At 44.3% G+C, this 24,204-nt stretch overlaps 1 protein-coding gene across 21 annotated transcripts in view; it reads left to right on the plus strand.

Moving 5' to 3' along the window:
- macf1a (microtubule actin crosslinking factor 1a) overlaps positions 1-24,204 on the plus strand; it is a 134,957-nt gene that overhangs the window by 50,760 nt on the left and 59,993 nt on the right. For 20 of the 21 annotated variants that reach the window (XM_077549675.1, XM_077549681.1, XM_077549683.1 and 17 more), the window contains 33 exons: positions 712-878; positions 1,013-1,125; positions 1,908-2,014; positions 2,111-2,230; positions 2,407-2,502; positions 2,831-2,958; positions 3,674-3,767; positions 3,838-3,992; positions 4,927-5,209; positions 5,283-5,411; positions 5,506-5,583; positions 5,933-6,094; positions 6,969-7,073; positions 7,157-7,378; positions 8,263-8,415; positions 10,276-10,430; positions 11,229-11,355; positions 11,595-11,778; positions 11,858-12,018; positions 13,112-13,290; positions 13,378-13,516; positions 13,943-14,136; positions 14,234-14,393; positions 14,596-14,679; positions 14,903-15,010; positions 15,087-15,185; positions 15,393-15,515; positions 15,704-15,795; positions 15,875-16,010; positions 17,429-23,266; positions 23,347-23,502; positions 23,673-23,888; positions 23,996-24,142. In XM_077549675.1, coding sequence (XP_077405801.1) covers positions 712-878; positions 1,013-1,125; positions 1,908-2,014; positions 2,111-2,230; positions 2,407-2,502; positions 2,831-2,958; positions 3,674-3,767; positions 3,838-3,992; positions 4,927-5,209; positions 5,283-5,411; positions 5,506-5,583; positions 5,933-6,094; positions 6,969-7,073; positions 7,157-7,378; positions 8,263-8,415; positions 10,276-10,430; positions 11,229-11,355; positions 11,595-11,778; positions 11,858-12,018; positions 13,112-13,290; positions 13,378-13,516; positions 13,943-14,136; positions 14,234-14,393; positions 14,596-14,679; positions 14,903-15,010; positions 15,087-15,185; positions 15,393-15,515; positions 15,704-15,795; positions 15,875-16,010; positions 17,429-23,266; positions 23,347-23,502; positions 23,673-23,888; positions 23,996-24,142 — 10,410 coding nt within the window. The remainder of the gene's footprint in view (positions 1-711; positions 879-1,012; positions 1,126-1,907; positions 2,015-2,110; positions 2,231-2,406; positions 2,503-2,830; positions 2,959-3,673; positions 3,768-3,837; positions 3,993-4,926; positions 5,210-5,282; positions 5,412-5,505; positions 5,584-5,932; positions 6,095-6,968; positions 7,074-7,156; positions 7,379-8,262; positions 8,416-10,275; positions 10,431-11,228; positions 11,356-11,594; positions 11,779-11,857; positions 12,019-13,111; positions 13,291-13,377; positions 13,517-13,942; positions 14,137-14,233; positions 14,394-14,595; positions 14,680-14,902; positions 15,011-15,086; positions 15,186-15,392; positions 15,516-15,703; positions 15,796-15,874; positions 16,011-17,428; positions 23,267-23,346; positions 23,503-23,672; positions 23,889-23,995; positions 24,143-24,204) is intronic. The other variant, XM_077549680.1, reaches the window with a different exon arrangement.

Below are 24,204 nucleotides of genomic sequence, written 5' to 3' on the forward strand. Positions count from 1 at the left end.
TTTTTTTTTTTAGTAGTAGTTCATTGTGTATGCACATGACTCCGACAGATAACATCTTCTGCTATAACAAAGACATTTGTGGTATGCTCTAATATGAGTTACTTTTCATTTGGTCATGATACAATTATTTGTTCATGAAATTTGAACCCCTCAACATTATTTATGTGTTAACTTAGTAATCACATTAGTTAGATATGATGATATTCTCAGTGATAGTTTTTAAAAAGCAAAGGCAGTCCAATGTTTTTGAATGTGACTGATTTTGACTTGACTAAAACTGCCATTTTATATGGGATAGTTCAATATACATTGGAAATTTATGCTGTTGTTTTGTCTATTTCTTTGTCATGTGAGTGCATTGAAAGTACTTAAAAACACGGAAAACCCATGAGCTCCGGGGGGCTTCGCCCCCAGACCCCCGGCTAAATTTTCAGATAATTTCACTTTGGTCAAATCACATCCCTGTCCATTTGAGTTGGCTAAACACGTCGAATCGTGGCATATACAAGTCTGTTCCCATAGCAACCACACAGCTACTTTCGTATCTTCCAGCTGGGTCTACAAAGATTCATGATGTCGCCATCCTCATCTTTCAATTCTTTTACGCGGTCTTGGTGGAAAGTAAACGGAAAAAAAAAAAAAAAACTCGTCACTTAACAATAGTTTGGTTTTCGAGCGGCTGGACATTCTTCTTCTTCTTGTAATTTGCAGATCTCAGAGATCTACGTCTGCGGGGAGTCGGGCGACCTCACCGCCAAGGAGAAGTTGCTGCTATGGAGTCAGCAGGCTACCGAAGGCTATCCGGGCCTCCGTTGTGTCAACTTCACCTCGTCGTGGAGTGATGGACGCATGTTCAATGCACTGCTGCACAGATATAGGTTGCTGACACGTTTTAGATATTTACAAGTTCACATTTTTTTGGGTGCTTAGTGTATATATTTTTTGATCGCTTTCCCTCACAGTGTTTTATTTCACAACGCCACCCCCACCCCCCCTCCCCTCCCCTCACCAGACCCGACCTGATCAACATGGAGGCGGTGTCACAGCAGAGTAACCATGAGAACCTCGAGCAGGCCTTCGAGATCGCCGAGTCGCTCGGGGTGACCAGACTGCTCGACGCTGAGGGTGAAGATGCATTCACACGCTTGACTTCAATGCTTTTGCACCGACTGGTTTGGCACTTGAATTTTCGTTGTACGATGACAATAAAGATTCTATTCTATGCTGTTCTATTGTATTTAGTGGACTGACGGGTTGCTAAAACACGGCCTCATAGCCTGACTTTTTACTAAAAAAATTTTGGCCTTCAATGAACAATTTCTAATGTACATTTTCTCTTGTAAATAACCAAATAAAACGTTCATTTGTTTATATGCATTACCAGAAATAGTTTTTTTGTTTGTTTACGTTTGCATAAATATTTAGTGCAATTTTTAAATAGATACCAACTCTGCTATTAGCTAAATCGCAGGTCAAAGCAAGATTTTTTTTCTGATCCTTTTCTTTATATTTTTTCTAGTAATTACATTTTTTTTAGTTAAAATGTTAGTTGTTTTTTTTATTCGATTTTTTGGGCCCAATATAATTAAATATAAAAAGGTTAACTCATTTGCTCCCAAAAACGTGTAAATACGTTCTATTTTAAATATTACCATGCTCCTAAAGACATTTTAATCATAAAGGTTTATTTTTATTTTTATGCTAGAAGCATTCAGAAGGCTTTGATGAAAGAGAACGCTTGAAGCAATGGTAGTTATTACAAAACGGCCAGCAGGTGGCAGCGGAGTCTAAGAGATCAACCAGGGCCATGTTGCAAAAAGCTCTTTGCCCCAGTGTTTTAAACAGATTTGTGAATAATGATGAAACTTAGTTATATTCAAAATGTTTGCTTTTCTTTCTCCTGCCAGATGTGAACGTTCCGTCCCCAGACGAGAAGTCTGTCATCACGTATGTCTCGTCCATCTACGACGCCTTCCCCAAAATCCCCGAGGGAGGCGAGGGCATCGCCGCGCACGTATGTGCTAATCAATGTCATTTATTTTCCTTTTTTTGTAAATTAAAGGTAATACCACCAGCAGTTATTAAAATTGGTTTATTTGTAATATTTCAGGAGGTGGATCAGCGCTGGTCCGAGTATCAGTCCAGGTTCTCGTCTCTGCTCCAATGGAGCCGCCAGCAAACGGCCATCATGGCCAACAGGAACTTCCCACAGAATCCAGTAGAACTCAAGGTGAAGCTTTTTTTTTTTCCTCCTGTGGAGCAGTGCACTTTTTTCCCGAAAATCAAACAGTGAGGCAGTTACCAGTCAACACTTTTATTACTTTTAGATGAACGCTAAATGAATCCATTTTGGACACTGACACTAGTGAACAAACTTTGGACTTTTGTCTCTTGTGCTCCCTACAGGCACTTTACAATGAGTACGTCCACTTCAAGGAAACGGAGATTCCCGCCAAGGAGCTGGAAAAAAGCCACGTGGAACATCTCTATAAACTTTTGGAGGTAAACGAGAAAACGGGTTTACAGAGGTCACGACATCTAAAAGGCAGCATAAATCGCAAAACCTATCAAATATAAGGTTTTACCAATAAGATGTCCTTTTTTTTTTTTCATGCAATGTGCATTTGGTCGCACAATGTGATGTTGTTTTTTTAAGAGCGCGTTTGTGGAGTTGAGAGGTTCATCCTCCCCCTTACGGCCATTTCCCACACCGACAACGCAGCAAATTGTTATCGTCAACAAATGATGACTTCCCACTGTTAGCTCCTCACGCGTTATCATCTTGTCTGTTGGTGTTTGCAATCACTTTTTGTGTGCGCCGCGTCACAAGGTTTGGATGGAGTTTGGCCGCGTGAAGCTGCCTCAGGGCCTCCACCCCAACGACTTGGAGGAGGAGTGGGGAAAACTCATCTTGGAGATGCTGGAGAGGGAGAAGCTTCTGCGACCTGCAGTGGACAGGTACCTTGGCAATATTAATGGCATAATATTGCATTTCTGTTTCTAACTCTTTGACTGCCAAAAAACGTTAAATAACGTTTAGTAAAATCCTACAGAGGAGTGCCAAAGACGTTAAAAGACGTTTGTTTCAAAACAGAGGTGAAACTAACCATTTTCTATTGTTGATTACTGAAAAACGGAATAAGGTAGAAACAAACTTTTTTTTTCTGATGAAAGATGAGGGAAAAGGGATGCCATGGGTGCCAGCCGATTTAAGCATTTTTGACTGATCTTTCAAGGTCCACAGAAATTTATGTGTTTGGACTATGGAAACACACATACTACCAAATGAAAGATTGGACTCTCATCTTTCATCAAAAAAAAAAGTTTGTTTCTACCTTATTCCGTTTTTCAGTAATCAACAATAGAAAATGGTTAGTTTCACCTGTTTTGAAAAAACGTATATTAACGTCTTTGGCACTCCTCCATAGGATTTTACTAAACGTTATTTAACGTTTTTGGCAGTCAAAGAGTTAAATAAGCACAAGCAATAAATTAATTAGTATAAACAAAATAAAGTCTATTATACATAATAGTTTGGTCTTCTAAGGTTAAACTTAAAAGGCTAATGGACCTGAATTAATATGAATTATTTATTCTGCAAAATCATTTAGCCCTACTCACAAGTATATGTTGCTTTGCCAAAAATGAATATGACTGCTGCTTATTACTACAGGCTCGAGTCGCTACTCCAGAGAGCAAACAAGTTCCAGAACCTCGCCTTGGACTGCGAGGAGAAACTCACCCTGGCCAAGAACACGTTACAAGCCGTGAGTGCTCGTGTCTTAAACGTGCGTCCCATGCGGAACGTGTCCGATTGAAAGGTCTGGCGTGGCGCAGGACATGTCTCGGGCGGAGAGCGGCGAGGCGGTGCAGTGCGAGAGCGAGCTGGCCTGCTCCCTGCACGACTGCGAGGCGCTGATGGCACAAATGCAGCAAGAGCTCAAAGTCCTCCGGAATGAAAAGTACTACCAAGTGGAGCAGCTCGCGTTCAGGTGGGTACGATGAGAGAGTGCAGGGCCTCAGCAAATAAATCACATTTTCAATCTTGGTTCCTGATAGGTCAGAAGACGTCCAGTTTAGTTCAAATGAAGAATTTATTCTAGATCTAATCTCTCAATACATTTAGCAGATGTGCGTCTCTGACTTTGTTTAAATGGTATTACACAATCTGTCATGTTGTATTATTATTTTTTTAAACAGTTAGCCAACCCTGCACTCTCATTTATTGACACCCACGTCACTCACCAGCCTGTGGCCAAAATTAATAAGTGGAATTCATATACGTTATTGTTTAACTAATTTGCTCCCATTTGCTTGTTCTATTTTGAATATTACCATGCTCCCAAAAACGTGTTTATATGTTTTTTAACAGTATTTTTTTCTATGCTAGAGCAGGGTTCACCAATTCCCATCCGCGAGGTCCAGAATCCTGTAGGTTTTAGATTTTTCCGCCCACTAGCACATCTGATTCATATAATCAGCTCATCAGCATGCCTGATAACGATCCTGATCTTTAGTATCAGATGTGTTGGTGGGCGGGAACATCTAAAACCTGCAGTACTCCGGACCTCGAGGACCGGAATTGGTGAACCCTGTGCTAGAGCATACAGAAGGCTTTGATGCAGCCCCTGAACTGAAGCGAATGCTTGAAGCGATGGTAGTCATTACAAAAATGGCCAGCAGGTGGCAGCGGAGTATAAGAGACCAATCATGGCCATGTTGCAAAAAAGTTCTTTCTCCCACAATATTCTGTGGGCCTTGCAAAATCAGTCAAAATCCAGTTTAGTCAAAATGGCTGGGAGTGAATGAGTTAATAATGTGCAATACTTGATTCTAAAAATAAGCAATAGCTGCATCCTGAATTGACACAAGCACTCAATGTCCTTGGTGGAGGTAATAAAAAGTGTGTATGTTGTTCCCATGCAGATTATCGTGCCTTGAAGAGGAGCTGGTGTCTCTCCGACTTCAGTGTTCCAGCCTGTACAGAAAAGGCCACTTTATGGGGGGCAGGTTTACCAGCCAGCGCCCCCTCGCCGAGGGCCCCGGGTTCTCTCTGGGTCAGACCCTGCTGGGGGCCGCCGGCGCTGCCGGGGCCGCCCTCCTGCGCCGCCCCATGGCCCGCTCCCAACTGGTGGCCATGTCGTCGTCTGAGGACGAGGGCAGCCTGAGGTTCATCTACGAGCTTCTGGGATGGGTGGAGGAGACACAGGTTCGATCGGGCACATATTCGGACACCCCCGGAAGAGGAGTCAGGACTCCTGGTTAAACTTGTTGTGCTTCAGGAGCTTCTGGAAGGTGCTGAATGGGGGGCGGACCTTCCTTCGGTGGAAAACAACCTGCAGGAACATAACAATGTGCACGTGGCTGTGGAGGAGCTGATGAGCGGCCTGGAGGAGGCTCGTACCTACGAGGTATGTGCTGGCTTGCGCCAAAGAACGGAACAAGATGGCTAGAAATAATCCACAAAGTCAGCCGGACAACACTGACGACGTTGTTGTGTCTTAGGCCAAAGTGTCCACCAACTTCAGGAGCAACTACTGCGACACGCTGGCCAAACTGGAGCAGCAGTATTGCAAACTACTGGTCAGCAAAGCACACACACATTCACACATGATTCCTAGTGGGGACATCGCATTGACATCATGCATTTCCGAGCCCTTAACCCTAACCTTAAAAACCCAATTCAAACCCTCAAAAAGAGGTCTTGAGTTGTGAGGACCGGCCAAAATGTCCCCAGAAAGCACCTTGTGGTCCCCACAATGATAGTAAAAACCCGGATTATGGTCCTCACAAGATAATGCATACAAGCACACAGACTTACACAAACAAGGATCACACAGAGACATGACAAGGACACACATTACTACACATTGTATTTGCTGGTGTGTGCACGTGTCGCCCACTAACGCCATGTGGCGCCCTCGGCCTTTAGGAGCACTCGTCGTGGCGGCTCCGCAGCCTGGAGAGTCTCCATTGCCTGGTGCGCGAGTGCACCGACGAACTGATCTGGCTGAACGAGCGCGAGGAGGACGAGATCGCCTTTGACTGGAGCCACAACAACACCAACATGGACGCCAAGCGGGAGATGCACAGCGTGAGTGGGGCAGGCCAAACCGCACACACTAAAATGTCCAGTGCGGTGTCAAAAATGGTAGCTCTGTTTTCTCTCATGCGTAAAAATTCTCATTCATACATGGCACGAAATAACTCATTGGAATAACTGCAATTACTCATTTTTGAGTGTCATTCAAAGTCCCCAAATTAACAGGCTGGCTCACTCACCTGCATGACACAAATTTTAGTAACTCTTGCACTTTAAACGAACTGTTCTTGTTTACTTTTTGAAGCTTTTGCGGCCTTGTCTGCCATTTAGTGGTGAACCCTGTTATTACACCTTAAAACTGATCATCAACAATCGGTCATCCCTGCACTGGATTGTGTTGAACTCATTCACTCGCAGCCATTTTTACCGAAGCAACCCCCTTCGCTCTCAGCTGTTTTACTGGATTTGGACTGATTTTGCAAGGCCCACAGAATATTGTGTTCTATTGCTATAAAAACACGGAACCTACCAAAAGAAAGATTAGAGTCTCTTCTTTCATCAAGAAAAAAAGTATATTTCTATCTGTTTCCATTTTGCAGCGATCAGCATTAGAATATAGCTAAGTTTCATCATTATTCACAAATCTGTTGAAAACTGTGGGAAAAGAGCTTTTTTTCAACATGGCCCTGGTTGATCTCTTATACTCTGTTGTCGCCTGCTGGCCGTTTTTGTAATAACTACCATTCTTCAAGCGTCCCTCTTCAGTTCAGAGGCTGCATCAAAGCCTTCTGTATGCTCTAGCATAAAAACAAAACAAAAAAACATATGAATATGTTTTTGAAACCATGGTGGCATTTAAAATAGAACGTATTTATATGTTTTTGGAAGCAAATGAGGTCATGTTGGATGGTTGTCATGTGTTCAGGAGTTGCGGCGCGAGCTGGACGAGAAATACGGCGTGATGCACTCCCTCCAGGAAACGGCGCTGCGCCTGTGCCAGGAAAACCATCCCGCCAAGCAGACTCTGGAGGTGAGGAGCAGCGGGTTCTTTATTTTCGGCCAAACAAAAAAACAATGGCGCTTTGGCCATAACGACGTTTGACGTGTTTGCAGGCGTACAGCGCGGCGCTGCAGACGCAGTGGCAGTGGGTGGACCAACTTTGCGTGTGCGTGGAGCAGCATCTGAAAGACAACACGGCTTACTTCCAGTTCATGAGCGACGCGCGCGACTGCGAGTCGTACCTGAGGCAGCTGCAGGAGAGCATCAAGAGGCAGTACACCTGTGACAGGAGCAGCCGCCTCAGCAGGCTGGAGGACCTGCTGCAGGACTCCATGGTACGCGCTTGATCCAGCTTCACGTTCACACTCCGTCAGGGACACACAGATATTAGAAAACATTGCAAATAGAGGACTTGTTTGTTTTTGTTTTTTTCCATTTTGTAATATTTAACCTTTTTTCTAATGTATTCATACTTTTATTTATTTTATATTACATTTTACACCGTTTAATTTGTCTTATTTATTGTCTATATTAATATATTTTCCTAAATAAAAACTCAATCTGTAATATATTTCTAATTATATTTTAATATTGTATATTTTTTGTCTAATATTTTGTCATTTTTAAAATATTTTTTCCCCCCCACTGATTTTTAAATTGTATTTTAGACCATTTATTTATTTTATATTACATGTCGCAGTATGTTTAATTTGGCTTTTTATTTATTGTCTAAATTAGTATTTTTTCCCCCAGATAAATAAAAACAAAATCTGAAATATATTTCTAATTGTATTTTAATATTGTATATTTTTTGTGTAATATTTTGTGATTTTTAAAGTACCCAACCACCCCCCCCCCAACTGATTTTTAAATTGTATTTTAGACCTTTTATTTATTTTTTTGTCTAAATTAGTATTTTTTCCCCCAGATAAATAAAAACAAAATAATATATTGAAATATATTTCTAATTGTATTTTAATATTGTATATTTTTTGTCTAATATTTTGTGATTTAAAAAATATTTTTTCCCCACTGATTTTAATTTGTATTTTGGGCTTTTTTAATTTAATTTAATTATTTTTTCTTTTTTCTACAACCCTGAAATGAAATGTTTTACCGACTTTTTATCGATGTTGTCATGGCAACAAAGTGCCATGGCAGCATTCCGGGTGAACAAATTGATGTCAACAAAATGTTCAAGTTGACGTTCTGCCCGCAGGACGAGAAGGAGCAGCTCATCGAGCACCGCGGCAAAGTGGCCAGCCTGGTGGGCCGCGCCAAGATGCTGGTGCAGTTGCGCCCCCGCTGCGCCGACAGCCCCCTGCCGGCGGCCACGCCCGTCCGTGCTGTCTGCGACTATAAGCAAATAGAGGTAGCCGTGAACACAACTTTTTTCTTTTTTTTTTTTTTATCATTCAAAAGGACAACAATATCCGCCCAGCAGCTCGCCCCTACCACCCGCACACTATTATTTTACACCCCCACCCCAAATAACTTCTCCTCTCTGTTAGCTCAATGCTATCGACTCTGTTAGGTCCAACCATGTTGTCAGACTAGAGATGTAATGTCTCATTTAATTTTTTTTCATGATGAGTCACATGTACTGTTATTGATTTATTTTTTTTAAATGGTCACCTGGCGCACGAGCACAAGTTCTTTCCTTCACTTTATCGTGTTTTCTTCTTTCTCTCCATCCCCTCATCTTTTTCCTCTTCACTTCTTCCCATCCTCCCTCCCCCCCCCTCACTCGTCGGTCGGGCTGTCAAGACAAACGTTCAGGTAGAGCGGCCATTTTGTCTTATTTATTCCTCACGATTGGCTCCGCCTCCTCGCTCTGTGCCGACGCAAGTCGCATCATTCTTACTCAAACCGACACAAATCTGCTTACTTGACTAACGAAACATTGTTGCGTTGTGCCTTTCGCTCGGCTGTAAGATTTGGTGCCGATCCGAAATCAATACAGGGCCAGTATCACTGATATACCGAATAAAACAACAAATGAACAATATGTTAAGTGGTGTGTGAAAGTACACGATTTTGAAACTAATAAAGGCACTGATATTATACTGACGCTGTTACTAAATGCACTCCAAAAACAGTTGGGTCAAAAGTAACCCAATTATGGACAAAAAATGGACCGATCCACTTTATGGGTCAGTTTGACTCAACTTTCTGGGTTGTTTTATACAAAATGACCCAATTTCTTGACCCAAGTAAAGGATCTGACCAATATTTATGAGTTGTTTTACACTGAAAGACCAATTTCTTGACTCAAAGTTGGGTCAAATTGACCCAAGTAGAGGATCGGTCCATTTATGACCCATACTTGGGTTATTATTGACAGTTTTTAGTGTACACATCAACAAGGCAATCTGGTGGTGTTTGATATTGGAAGATTTGGATTCGATCCTAAACCAAGCAAGTACGAAGCCAGTATTGCCGATACCAATACTTTTTAACTCTTTGACTGCCAGACGTTTTCAGAAAAGGGATGCCGTGGGTGCCAGCCGATTTAAGCATTTTTGACTGATCTTTCAAGGTCCACAGAAAATTATGTGTTTGGACTATGGAAACACACATACTACCAAATGAAAGATTGGACTCTCATCTTTCATCAGAAAAAAAAGTTTGTATCTACCTTGTTCAGTTTTTCAGTAATCAACAATAGAAAATGGTTAGTTTCACCTCTGTTTTGAAAAAACGTCTTTTAACGTCTTTGGCACTCCCCCATAGGATTTTACTAAACGTTATTTAACGTTTTTGGCAGTCAAAGAGTTAAGACTTGCAATCGACGAATTACGCAATATGCTCAATTTGAATGGATTTTTATGACTTTCAAGTTTTAAGAAAACATTGATTATTAATCAGTAAAAAATCCAGGATATAATTTGGACAATTTGTTTTAGGTAAATACCAACGTTGGTATCGACTATGTTTGTTTCGATCGGCTCGAGTGTGAAGTTGTGACTGGGCTTGTTTCTTCCTATCATCTCAACATTCAATCGTCGTTTGGCTTTGATTTCTATTTTTTTGCATGTCATTTGTTTGCATCATTGACACATTTGACTTTGCTGCTCAATTGTTTTCTTTTCATCACCTGAACATTCGATAATCTTCCATTTGTTTCTCCCTCTTTCCCGCCCCCATCCTCATTTTCACCCCCGGACTAATCTCCCCCCCCTCGCGCTTCCATCCTGGCCTCCTCCCTCCTTGCCGCCGCGATCGCTCTCAGATCACCATCAACCGCGGCGAGGAATGCGTGCTGGAGGACAACGGGCAGCGCACCAAGTGGAAGGTGATCAGCCCCACGGGCAACGAGGCCATGGTGCCCTCCGTCTGCTTCAGCGTGCCGCCGCCCAACCAGGAGGCCGTCGATGCCGCCGGCAGGTGCGCACCCAACGCCAGGCTTGTTGCATTATTTAAAGCAGGGATGTGATTTTTCCACTAATTCGCGGAATTCCGCTTTTTTTTTTATCTCCCCCCCCAAAAAAAAAAATCTGATTTTTTATTTTATTTTTTTTTTTAGTAGTTGATTGTGTATGCACATGACTCCGACAGATAACATCTTCTGCTATAACAAAGACATTTGTGGTATGCTCTAATATGAGTTACTTTTCATTTGGTCATGATACAATTATTTGTTCATGAAATTTGAACTCTTCAACATTATTCATGTGTTAACTTAGTAATCACATTAGTTAGATATGATGATATTCTCAGTGATAGTTTTTAAAAGCAAAGGCAGTCCAATGTTTTTGAATGGGACTGATTTTGAGTTGACTAAAACTGCCATTTTATATGGGATAGTTCAATATACATTGAAAATTTATGCTGTTGTTTTGTCTATTTCTTTGTCATGTGAGTGCATTGAAAGTACTTAAAAACACGGACCCTGGACCTAGCTGGGTGCCAGCGGCCCCCAGACCCCCGGCTAAATTTTCAGATAATTTCACTTTGGTCAAATCACATCCCTGTTAAAGACGCACGAGCATCACTTTGAATAGTTCAGCCTTTCGATAGTTGCGCAATAATAATGATATTTTGTAAGGCAATAAAACGTTGTTTTCCTCTCAATAGTCAGAAAATTAAAATTAAATCCACATGCATATATTTTTTACAAGGCCCTTGTTTCCCTGTTGACCTAATATGAACGGAAGTCTGATGTGTGCTGTGCTGCGCTTGCAGGACGGAGCAGTTGTACCAGCAGGTGATGTCGTTGTGGCACCAGCTACACGTCAACATGAAGAGTGCGGTCTCCTGGCACTACCTCCTCAAAGACCTTCGCGCCGTCTCAGAGTGGAACCTGGACACGGTCAGTCTTCAGCAAAATTGAACCGTTTTTCAAAATAAAAGTACTATTTGCATTGAATGTTGCTTTTAGGAATGGGCCGATATTATGGACATTTTAGCATTCTTCTTCTTAGTAAGTCACAGTGTCCTATCACTGGTGAGCTATTTTTGGAGACACACCTGTAGGCTCCTCCTTGGGGCTAACTATTACCCGCTGGCACCCGGGGAATTTTTTTATTTTTACATCTCATTTGCACACAGATCCGCAGCCAGTCTCCGTCAGAGCGCCAGCAAGTTCTGGACCACCTGGACTCCCACCTGTCCGACTTCGTGGCAGACAGCAGAGAGAGCTCGCTGTTCACGCCGGCCGAGCGGCGCGAGCTGGAAGCGGATGTCCGGCAAGCCCAGCAGCGCTGCCGGGACCTGCTGCTCAGCATGGAGAGCGGTGAGAGAACCGCTCCCAAGACCAATGGGACCCTCCCGCAAGGCTTGCCGGTCGGCTCACGGCTTTTGTGTGTCTTCAGAGGAGAAAGACGAGTCGGTGTCCCGCTCGTATATGTCGGAGCTGCAGGGCGTCACCTTGCGTCTCAACGAGGCCGAGCAGAGGTTGATTGGCGCCATTCAGACGACCAGTCGGCTTGCGGACGACAGTGCGGGCAACGGCGCCAGGATAGCGGAGCAAGAGGTTACTTGGGGGTTTTTCTGTCTCGTTAAATATAGACTTCAGTTTTCTTCCCCCCAGCAAAAAAAAATAAAAAATAAATTCAGTTAATATCGACTTTTTACTGCTATTATATTTCCTTTTTTTTTCTTTAAAGTAGCACTTGGGAACTTTTCAACCTTAATAAAATATTTTCATAACTCTTCTAATGAAACATTGACATAAAAATTGTTGAATGGTACCTTTGCCATGGTCTGAGGGGGTCTGGAGTATTATTATTATTATTATTATAAAGAAACTGCAAAACAATTAATAAGTTTTGAGGAAGCAAAAAAGAAAAAGGGAAGCTACCTGGATGAAAAGACAGTCAAGGATCAACATTGGCCAGGCTTTCATTCGCTGGCATGAGCTAAAAAAAACAATGCAATGCGCTTGTCCTCATGGGAAATATGGTCTTCCTTCAGGCATAACATTACGTTTTTGTCCATATGGCGCCGCCATTATCAACGTAGACTGAAAGTTCTTTAGTGTTGCTTTAACCTCAATTTCAAATTTCAGGTTTTTCTTGTTTAAAAAAAAAATCCATATTAACGTCCAACTTGTAAATTTAGATTTTATTCTTGAAAATAAAAATCCTCCAAAAAGTATTCTTTAATCTCATTATATATTGAGTTATTTTTTTTTCTCATTAAATTTGGCTAATGTTTCTTAATATTACATCTTTTTTTCAAATATATTTTGGTCTCTTACATTTTATTTTTCCTAATATTACTTTGCATTTCAGTTTAAAGAACTGTTTGTTTTTAAATATTATGAGAATTTTTTTGTCTTTGATGTTTATGCAATACATTGAATCATTTAAGTGGCGTTTTTATTTTCCCACATTTAACCGCAGTGTAAATGTTAAAACTGTGAATACTGTTACAGTGGCTTCCATTAATAATATTAAAAGCGCTTTTTAGGACTAAAACTCGTCTCATTTTTTGCAGAACACTTACTATATTTTTATGCTACTTATGGTAGCGCTAAGTACTTTATAGGTGGGACAAACTAAATAAATAAATGGTTTAAGAATTGCTGCCTTAAAATACTACTACTACAATATAATTATTTCCAGAAACTGGATTCTGACCTGGACGCGCTTCGCTCCGACTTGAGCGCCGTGTCTCGGCGCTGCGTAGCCTTCCTGGAGGAAAAGCCCACGTCTTCAGGCGTCCCCACCCTGCGCTCGGAGCTCAACCACGCTGTGGAGAAGATGGACACGCTGCGCCACCTTTCGTCCGTCTTCCTGCAAAAGTCAGCGCAGCTCCAGTCGAAATGCAGCACGATGACGTTCTCGCCGCTAAAGAGACTTTTTTTTTTTTTTTTCGTGTTCATTCCCAGATTAAAAACGGTGGACGTGCTGATGCGCTGCCTGGAGGAGGCGGAGAGTCAGATCAGGAAGTACGAGAGCAGGTTGAGCGAGGAGGACATCCTTCCCGCGGACGCGTCGGCCATCCAAAGCCTGATAGATCAATTGGGGGTAAAGTGTGAAGCGCCTGTACAATGAATTGGTAGATGGATGGATCCATATTTAACTCTTTGACTGCCAAAAACGTTAAATAACGTTTAGTAAAATCCTATGGAGGAGTGCCAAAGACGTTAAAAGACGTTTGTTTCAAAACAGAGGTGAAACTAACCATTTTCTGTTGTTGATTACTGAAAAACGGAATAAGGTAGAAACAAGCTTTTTTTTCTGATGAAAGATGAGAGTCCAATCTTTCATTTGGTAGTATGTGTGTTTCCATAGTCCAAACACATCATTTTCTGTGGACCTTGAAAGATCAGTCAAAAGATCAGTCAAAATGCTTAAATCGGCTGGCACCCACGGCATCCCTTTTCTGAAAACGTCTGGCAGTCAAAGAGTTAAAATCTTAAAAAAAAAACAACTTTTTTAATTTCTTCATAGAAGTGGCAATGTGAGCTTTCTGAGCAAGAGGGCGTCTTCCAGTCCCTTCAGTCGGACGTCCTCCACGCCAAAGAAGCGGCGTCCCGTCTCGCCGTCCTCCACCCGGACCGCAGTCCCGAGCTGGAGCGCTACCAGGAACGAGCCGGTCAGGCAACGGAGCGGTGGAGCGGTGTTAAGAAACAAATCGAAACACGGTGAGGGGTGCCGGACGCCTCATGTGGTATCCAAAACAAAAAAAGGGGATTACTGTACTTTTTTTTTTTTTTTTTTTGGGGGGTCCCGTGGGCGCAGGCGGGCAGAGCTGGAGGGAATCGGTTCGGTTCTGCAGCGCTACAGAGACGGCCACTCGGAGCTGACGACGTGGATCCAAGAGACCACGCAGCGGCAGGAGAACACGCCGGCCGGGACCAGCGACAGCAAGGCGCTCTCGGAACAGCTGGCGCAGCAGACGGTCAGCTGAGACAGAAACGCCATCGGAATTCATATACACAATGTTTATGTCGTAAAGATGAGCCTTATTTTATGTATTTAGTATTATTATTTTTTTTATAATTACATATTTTTTAGGGTCATGATGTTTATTTAATACAGTATTACGTTTTTTTGTATGTAGTAATAATAAATATATGAATTCCATTTGAAACCGATTTCAGGCCTTGGTCGCTGAAATTGAAGAGAACCAGACCAAACTAGACGATTGCCAGACTGACTCCAAACAGTACTGCACCTTAGTCAAGGTAAGTGTCGATGCTAGTGTTAGTAGTTATCACAGTTATTGGAGAAGACATAAGACAAGTCATTGTGTTCTTTACAAAAGAAGGTTTTTTAATGACAAAGGGGCAAACTGTATAATACAATAATTTGACTATGAAAATGCAATGTGATTGGCTTCGGGTGACTTTTTAATGCCTGAACACTTTCACAATGAAAGTATATATTTATGCATTTCTTTTTCTGCAGGACTATGAGCTCCAACTGATGACTTTTAGAGCCTTCGTGGAATCCACGCACAAGTCACCGGTGAAGAGGAGGAGGATGCATTCTTCCTCAGACGCCATCACTCAGGAGGTGCATTCATTTGTTTTTATATATGAATATGCCTCATAAAGAACTTTTTTTTTGTTTGTTTGTTTTTCACGCCCAGTTTATGGATTTGCGCACACGCTACACGGCCTTGGTCACGTTGACAACGCAACACGTCAAATACATCAATGACGCCCTCAGACGACTCGAAGAAGAGGAGGTGAGATGTGAATGAAGAATTTTGTATTTCGTAGCAAAAACATTGGACCAAGAAGAATACACATCCAATTAATTCTAATGAATGTTTAAAAAAAAAATTTTTTTTATTAATCTCTTTACTTTGTAATTGTGCCTTAGCTTGTTGTGCTGAATATTAGAAGAGCAGTCAGCTTGGCTGAGGTAATAGTCGTTGTTCCCTCGCATGCAGAAAGAGGTGGAGGAGGAGAAGCAGGCCAGGGTGGGTCAAGTGTCGGACCTGCTGGCTTGGATCGGAGGTCTCCAGGGACGGACCGGCGGTCCCAACGCTGATTCGTCACTCGCTGCACAACAAGTAAACACAAGATTCGATTTAAAAAAACAATATAGTTGTGTTTTTTTCCCCCTCAATATTGTCGATTTGAGGTGTCTTAATTGTTCAGACCTAACATGGAGATTGTTCCATTCCCGTTTCGGATGCTACGTTAGCGTAACCCGCGCATCAAAATGACAAACCAAAAAAGCTTCCTTCCTGCCACACAGGATATTAGCGAGCAACTTGCCGCCAAGAAAGACGACGTTGCCGAAGCCCTCAGAAGCACGCAGGTCTTCCTTCTCTCCAAACAAGCCGCCAAGTAAGCCGCTTCGCACGCTTCACGCGACGTCCACTCCCACACAGCGTCCAACCCTGTCGTCCCACCCGTCCGTCCCCAGGCTGTCCCCGGGCGAGCGCGCCGACGTGGAGGCGCAGCTGGACCGGCTGACGTCCACCTACCGGAACATGTGCGAGGCCTCCGCGCAGCAGATGCAGCAGCTGGAGCAGCAACTGGCCAGGGAGGAGGAGAGGAAGGTGGGGCGGGGAAGTCACTTTGAGACTCCACATCACTCACAAACCGAGTATGCGTGTGCGTGCGTGCGTGCGTGCATGAGGTGTGTTCACACTGTTTGTGTGCACAAATGGTCTCATTTTATTTCACGTGTCATCCATTTCACCCTCAACCTCATTTAATAAATTCATGTTGCTATTTTCATCACATCCAATCACATCTGCCGGGCTGCTGATGTCATTAATAACGCCAGGCCTTCATTGGTACCAAAAGCATTCAATTGAACCCACAATAGAACAGGAGAGTTCAACTTGCGTACATCGGTCCTTACGCTGTGGATATACAGAAAACTCTGTTACCATCAAAGTCATATATTACATCACCATGAGTACACTGATACAAATGTGTCTGAGTGTGTTGCTTTGCTGTTGTGCGTGCGTGTGTGTGTTTATGCAAAAACAAACCTCACCATGAGCATGTTGTGTCCAGATCACGAGTGTTTATGTTTGTGTGTCTGATTTTGTCCCGTTTGTTCTAATGCAATTCTCTAACAGTGTGTCACTCTTCAACCAGCATTTTGCTTGACAACAACCACTAACAGCGAGCGGCCACAAAGGAGCGTTGTGGACGTCCCCGTCAGTTTATCGTTAGGGTTTACTGTATAATTAGAAAAAAAAAGTAGTGTTTACGGGTCAGGATGGAGTGTGGCATGCACAACGCTAACATCAGCTTCTCACGCCGCGCCGCGCCGCGCCGCACTCTGCCCGTAAAGCGTGCGTTTCCACCAGCCGGTAAGTACTGCTCGCTTTGTCTATTATTTTGTTTGCTTATTTCTTTCATTTGCTTTTTTTTTTTTTTTTTGGGGTGGTTAATGCCTGCTAAATATTATTTCATGATTTTTTTTTATCATTAAGTACAATAATTGTTAAACAAGATTTTATTTTAAGTATTATATGCATAGTATTTTTTTTATCTATTGTTTTTAGTGGTAGTAGTGGCTACCGTAGTATTATTTTCTTATTATTCTTATTATCATCACCATTATTTTGTTGGTAGAGGTGCAATAAATTAATTATTTTCATTGTTGTATAGCCGGTATTATTATTATTAGTAGTACTAGTAGTAGTAGTATTTTGTTTTTAAGACTAATAGTAGAATAAATACATTTAAAATAGATTAAAAGTAAAATTGACAAAAATATTTTGTACCATGTTTGGGTTTCATAAAATGTTATTTAAGTCACATTTATTGTGGTGATTATGATTATTATTATTGTTACTAATAGTAGTAGAGGTATTGTGTCATTTTGTTATAGAAGTAGTAGAAGTAGCTCTATATTATAGCCTACTATTCTGTTGGATTCTTTAAGCCTATATAACATAACAAAACACATCTCCATATAAAGCAATTAATGATAACACATTTGATTTCATCTTTGTAGACGCCGCCTTGCATCGCCGGCGTGATCGACCTGGGAAGTGTGGAAACGTTCCCGGTGTTCCAAGCTGCCCAGCGGGGTCTGATTGACCAGGACACGGGTCGCATTCTGCTGGAGGCCCAGCTTGTCACCACGGGGGGGCTCCTCTCCCCCGACGCCCCCCTCGGCCTCTCCCTGGGTGAAAGTCTGACTGGAGGATTGATTGATGCTAATGCCAGGCAGTCCCTCTTGGAACTGGAGAACACTCTGCTTCTGGTGGAATCTGCAACCAGCGGCCAACAACTCGATGTAGATACGTTAGCTGCGGCTATGGAGTCTGGACTCATTCCAGAGGATGCAGGACTTCGGATTCTCGAACTTCTAATACGAGGAGAAGACTTGAAGCTCCTGTCGTCCAGGAGCCTTCAGGCCAAACTTGAATCCAGGCTCCAACGCAGAGAGCTGATCGATCCAAACACGGCTGAGAAAGTAAACCTTACGGAGTTGCTTCGGCGCTGTGTCCTAGACGATGACTCGGGTCTTCTCCTGCTTCCTGTCAAACAGCAGCCCGGAGGAAGCGTCTGCCTCCGCTCTGGCAGAAAAGTTGGCATCTTCCGTGCCATTGAGGAAGGCCTGATTGATCGGCAAGTGGCCAAACGGCTCCTGGAAGCTCAGCTGTTTGCCGGTGGCATCGTGGACCCCAGATCTGGACACCGTCTGACCGTTCATGAGGCGGTTCGTCACGGACTCATGGACCAGGACTTGGCTTGCTCCCTGTTTGTGCGACAGCTCAAAAATGGTGGGATTCTCGACCCCGTAACTAGAGAACGTTTGGATTTGGAGAACAGCGTCGAACGGGAACTTCTCTCCGCTCGAATGGCACTGTTAGTCCTCGAGTCCCTCTGGACGTTTATGGGAATGTTGTGGCCTGAATCTGGTGAAGTCCTGTCCATCGCGGAGGCGCTTCAGCAGGGAGTTATCTCAGGGGAGCTGGCACGAAACATCCTCAGGCAGCGGAATGCTGTTGGAGCGCTGTACAACTCGGAAACTCTCCAGTTGCTGCCCTTTGAGGAGGTCCTGAAGCCCAGTGCCATCCATATTCTCCAAGACATCCATTTGCCAGATGTTCTCCTCAACATGAACCAGTCAGGCACGCCATCTCTGAACCGCCTGAGTTGGGGCTCTTCGAGCTCCCCACCTCCTGCCAGCCTTGCGTGGGATGCTGTGGCAGCAGACGGGATGGACGCTGAGCAGCAAGCGGAACACAGGCTGCTCTTCCATCTCATGACTCGCAGCTATGTGGACGCACACACGGGGAAGCGCGTGGTGCTTTTTGACCCTGAGTTGCTGGAGTTGGTTGACGCAGTTCAGCCGACGACTGGGGATGCGGCTAGCAGAGACAAAGTTGAGACTTTTGTCAGTTTGGCCGCACATAAAGAGTTGATGGAAAAACGGATTACTGATAAGCAAACTCAGGCAAAAGAGGAAACTCCCAATAGAGTCACACAAAACAAAGACCTGGAGTCCTGCAGCACAAACGGACGGCAAGCCAATTATAAAGCTAAACCTGAGTCTTGGGCAACTGCTAAGATGAATTTAGACAGATCATCAGAAACTGTTGAAGGTAAAAGTATAACAGATGGAGAAATGGGGACATCTCGTCTTGAGATTTCTACAGGAAAGCTCAAGCATCTTAGAGAGAAATCGAAGGACACAGAAGATGAGGTTCCAGCTGAATCCAAACTCGTGCGGACAGCACTTGGACCAGAAAACATTTTCAAGCGTTCCGTAAATGAAGATTCCGATTCAAAACTTTTGAGGAAACCTGACAGGGTTGAATCAGAGAAGTTCAAAGAGGAAGTGTCAAGGCTGGCCGAACCTGTGGTTCATATTCCTGAATGTGCATCTGGGGAGGAAGATGCTCAATTGTCAAGTTGGGCCTTCGACCTCTCTCAGGGAGGCCTGTTGACGGAGGATGGAGAAAAGCTGCTCCCGGATGAAGCAGTCGCGCAGGGCATCCTTCCCGGCCACACTGCCGTCAAATTAATGGCTCGCATAGGATTGTTTGGCGGCTTCCTCGATGCCAGAAGCGGCGAGTCGCTGAGCATCGATGACGTCATGCAGGAAGGTTTACTAGATGAGGATCTGATGTGGAGTGTGCTTAAGTCGGATAAAACCCTTTCAGGGATCGTGGATGTGGAGAAAAATCAGATATTTGGCGTGAGGGAGGCGGCTCAGGCTGGTTTGATTGACGGCAACACTGCAACTCGACTGCTCGAAGCCCAGGTGGCGTCTGGGGGTATTTTAGACCTCCACAGGGATAAGAAAGTCTCAGTCACCCTAGCGTCAAACCTCGGTCTGATCGAGGATGATCAGAGAGAAGAACTATTAGCGCTTGAGAAGGCCTACAAAGGAAAGGCGAGTGTGTCTGAAGTAGCCCTCACTAAAGTCAGTTTACAGCTACAGATGGAAGGTGTTATTGATCCAGAGACCGAGTGTCCTGTTCCTCTGGACCGAGCCATTGAGAAGCACTTCATAAACCCCAACGATGCATATCAGGCGTTGCTCAGACAAGTGGCCGAGGGGGGCATAATCCATCAGGCTTCAGGACTGAGGCTGTCAGTGTCTGATGCTGTAGACAGAGGTCTCGCGGATCGATCCGTCGCTGCTGGCTTGGAGGAGATCGAGTGGGCTTACCAAGGTAAAGGCAGAGCTTCGAACATGGAGGCGGCGACTTTACAAGCATCGACTGGAGCCATTTTTGACCCCCAGTCAGGATGCAGAGTCACATTGAGCGAGGCGGTTGCTCGGGGTCTTCTGGATGAGGCGGTTGCAAGTGAAGCTATGGCTTCAAGAACAGCAACACGATGGGTGCTTGACCCCCAAACTGCTCTGATTGTGCCTTACTCAGACCTCGTAAGGAAGGGTAAGATTGATATTGAGACGGGCAAGCGATTTTTGGAAGTGAAACCATTCAGTGGAATTGAGAACAAGCAAACAAAAAGCCTTATGACTCTTCCTGAAGCTTTATCTGCTAGGCAAGTTGACCCAATTCCGGCTCTGAGGCTGCTCCAAAGCCAGGCAGACAGCGGCGGCATTGTTGATATCGCCACTGGAGAAAGGCTTCCTCTATCTGAAGCATCTAAAAAGGATTTAGTCTCAGAGGATATGATTTTAGAAATCGCCTCCAACCAGGTTATGGAAGGTGGTCTAGTTGATCCAACAACTGGTCAGCGAGTGCTGAATCTCAGTGACGCGGTTGCTTTACGGCTGATTTCTGGGGACGTGGCTTCGCAAATCCTGGGAAAATTGACTCCTTTGGAGATTAAAATAAGTAACAATAGTTCACCTACTATCGCCTCATCAGAAAGTACACAAGTCGAACTTTTGACCTCTGCAGAATCAACTGATGTTATAACTGAAGTAGACGAGATACTGGAACCTGATCGGTCCATCAACCTTTTGAGTAACTTTGCTTCAAACGTTGAGAAGAGAATCCAGAAAGCCATAGAGGAGGCCGTACCGCTGATCACTACAGCACAGACGATTCTCAAAGCAAAGACTGTAGATGAATTCCAGATAAGTACCGGTGAACAAAAAGTATGCATGCCTGAATGTTTGGTCGCAGAATCGATTCAAGCACATGACACAGGTTTTGATGAAGGCGCGAAGGAAGAAGACAGAGAAAAGTCAGATTGGATACCTGAGAAGTCGCTGCGCAAATCCAGTGAAGAGAAAAGTATGTCAGTCCAAGACTTTGCTGGTCCACTGACTCGCTCCAGAATAGCTGACAGAGAAGAAGAATGCACAAAACCAAGTGACGTGGAATGCAAGATGGGGGATGTTGCAGAGAGGAACGATGGAGAAAGAAGAATGGAAACTGTTTCTGCCACGGAGCAGCAAAAACGATTGTTGGAGACGGCCGTATTGCAGCTCGGTAGTTCAAATAAGACCCCCAAACCAACGGCTGCGGATAAACTGCAGAAGAGTCAACAGAGCACAGATGGACAAAAAGAAAGAATACCTGAAGGCTTCGTTGCAGAGTTGATTCAAGAATGTGACGTGGATGCGAATGCAAGTGTTATGGGAGAGGACAACAACGAGACACGTGGCAAACCTGAAAAGCGACATGACATTGACGGTCTACTGACTGACTCTGGAAAGGTGGAGCAGAAGGATGACAAAGATGGAGTAAAACCAAGTGACGAGGCCAGTAGGATGCGATTGAGTGATGGTGAAAGAGAGAATATTTGTGTTGAAACTGAAGCTCTGATTGCCATGGGGCGGCAAGAACCGCTATTGGAGATTGTTCGAGGAGAGAAGATTCCTAAACCAATGACGGCAGATAAATCTCAAATAAGTCAACAGAACACAGATGGACAAAAAGGTGTCATACCTAAAAGGTCACTTTTAAAATCGATTCAAGCACATGACACAGATATTGACAAATGTTTGACAGAAAAGGATGGAGAAAACCGAGATGGGATTCCTGAAAAGTTGCACACTGGATCCAATGACGAGAGAAGTTCATCAGTCAGCGTCAAAGATGATCCACCAATTGATTCCAGAAGTCAACACGCAGGAGACAAAACAAAAGAACACTCAAAGAAAACTAACAAGGAAAGCAGGATGGGAGGCGGTGTGGAGGGGAACGAGGCCGAAAGAGAGAACGTTTTGAGCTTTGAAAAAGAGGCTTCTTTTTCCATCGAGAAGCAAGAACCTCTGTTGAAAGAGGCTTTGGACAAAGAGAGCAAAACCAAGAAAAAGAAGAGGAGTAAAAAGAAGGCCAAAGTGGCAGAGGAAGAAGATGACACACAGCAATCAGAAATCAAACTCCCACCTGAAATGTATCAGCTAGAGGAAGCATCGAGTCATGTCAGGGCAGTTAGAACTCTCCAAGACGACAATTCGGAGACAAAAGCACGGGCTGGACCTTATGTGGTAAAACAACCCCAAAAGGAAGAAAATAAGCATGTGAAAGGTGCAGCCCCCCGCCAGAGGGCGCAACAGAGACTCAAACCCGAAGCCCCACAGTCTCCGATGAGCCATCGAGAACCATCAGTTAGCGTTCAGGAGGTGATTGGAAAGAGCAAGCAGGAGGTGCCTCCGAAAGCGGATCTGCCAGACGAGGCCTCCGTGAAGATGAGAGCGAGAGGCCGAGAGGTTGCTGGCAAGGAGGCTTCTGAGGAGGTCAGGAGGGGAGTGACCCCAGACGTAGAAAAAACTCTGAAGAGTGCTGACACCATGTCACTAAAGAGTGACGCCGTCAAGCCTGCAGAGAGTAAACAAAGTAAGTCTAAGAATTTGAAAGCTGAGCAGGCCACTTTGCCAACAGACCAGAAAGAAGATTCTCAGTCCACAAAAGAAATCAGCAAAAAGACGGCAGGAATCGATTGTAATAGCGCGACGCAGAGTCCATTAACCGGCGGGAGCACTGTGGTAACGCAAACTTCTAGAATAAGTTCAAGACCGCTAGTGGAACCGAATTTCTACCCCAAGGATCCGAAACGGGACGCTCTTGAAAAAAAGCTTTCAGAGCAGACGAAAGTTGGCGATTTTCACGAGGAACACGCATGTCAAACGCATGACCCGCCTAAAGCCCGGTCTGAGGCTTCCGCCGCACGAGCAGAACAAAAGATAAAAGCGCACCAATCACCCGAAGCTACAACTAGCAAAGGTCTTGAAGTTAAGTCTCCAGACTCTGCGCCCGTCCTCTCAGAGGAGGCTTTTGCTGACTCCGGATCAGCAGGACTTCTCAAGTCGGTTCCAGCTTTTGCTATTCGAGAAGCGGAAGATGACAAAGTAGAAGCGACGTCAAGTGAAGATGAAGATGAAGATGAAGTGACATCCACGTCTGGCAAGGTACATAGCAGCAAAGCAGACAGCTCATAAATTATTCCAAATGTGCAACAGATGTATTTATTTTTGTTCTTTTCCCGAAGTCGTCACTCACGCGTCAGGAGTGCTTAGAGCGCGACCAGAGGATCGTAGCATTGGTCTCCGTGGTCAGACACACGGAGGTCAGACTCAAGCAGCAGCAGCAGCAGGCGGTCGGACGCAGCCTCATCGTCTTGGATGATGCCATCAGGCAGACGCAGGTGACGAGAAGTCTGGCGTGAATGAGGAGCTTTTAGCAGTACACGCTAGCATCGGTAGCATCATAGAATTGTAGTATGACGTATTAGCCAGCATTATAGCTTAGCCTCGCATTCAGAAGATCATTCGTTGACTCGCACCTGACTGGCATTTGACTTGAATTGCGGTCAAGGATCTGGATGTGGAGCTGCGAGACCTGGAACCCGAGGTCACCACACAAGTCAAAGCTGCTCAGAAGCTCTTGGCGCACCACCCCGGAGATCTTCCTCCGCAGCTCCTCATGGCTCTGGACAAGGACCAGCAGAGTTTGGCGCGAGCGTACCAGGCGGCCGGAGCACTTTCTGAGGACATCCTGCAAAACCTGCGACTTCACAGAGATTCGTACAAGGTTAAAAAAAAGAAAGAAAAAAAAAGTGTATATAAATGTTCAGTTAAAATGAAAATTGGTCTCATGGGATCAAACTGTGAACTGATGGAGTTATCTTTATCCCTCAGGAGGCCGTAGAAGCCGAGCTGAAGTCACTCGGAGGACGAGTGGAGGCTCTGCTGTCCTGGTTGAGGGAGACGGAGGCGCTTGTAAATGAAGAAAGTGAAAATGCCGATGGAGACGGTCAACGATTGCATCACTCGCAACTTTCCGAGGCACGTTTCATCATCACAGTTCTGCGGTCTTACCCACGTTTTTTTTTGGGACGCCGGCATAA

The sequence above is a fragment of the Vanacampus margaritifer genome, chromosome 17, assembly GCF_051991255.1.
Source record: "Vanacampus margaritifer isolate UIUO_Vmar chromosome 17, RoL_Vmar_1.0, whole genome shotgun sequence".
Classification (NCBI taxonomy): Eukaryota; Metazoa; Chordata; class Actinopteri; order Syngnathiformes; family Syngnathidae; genus Vanacampus; species Vanacampus margaritifer.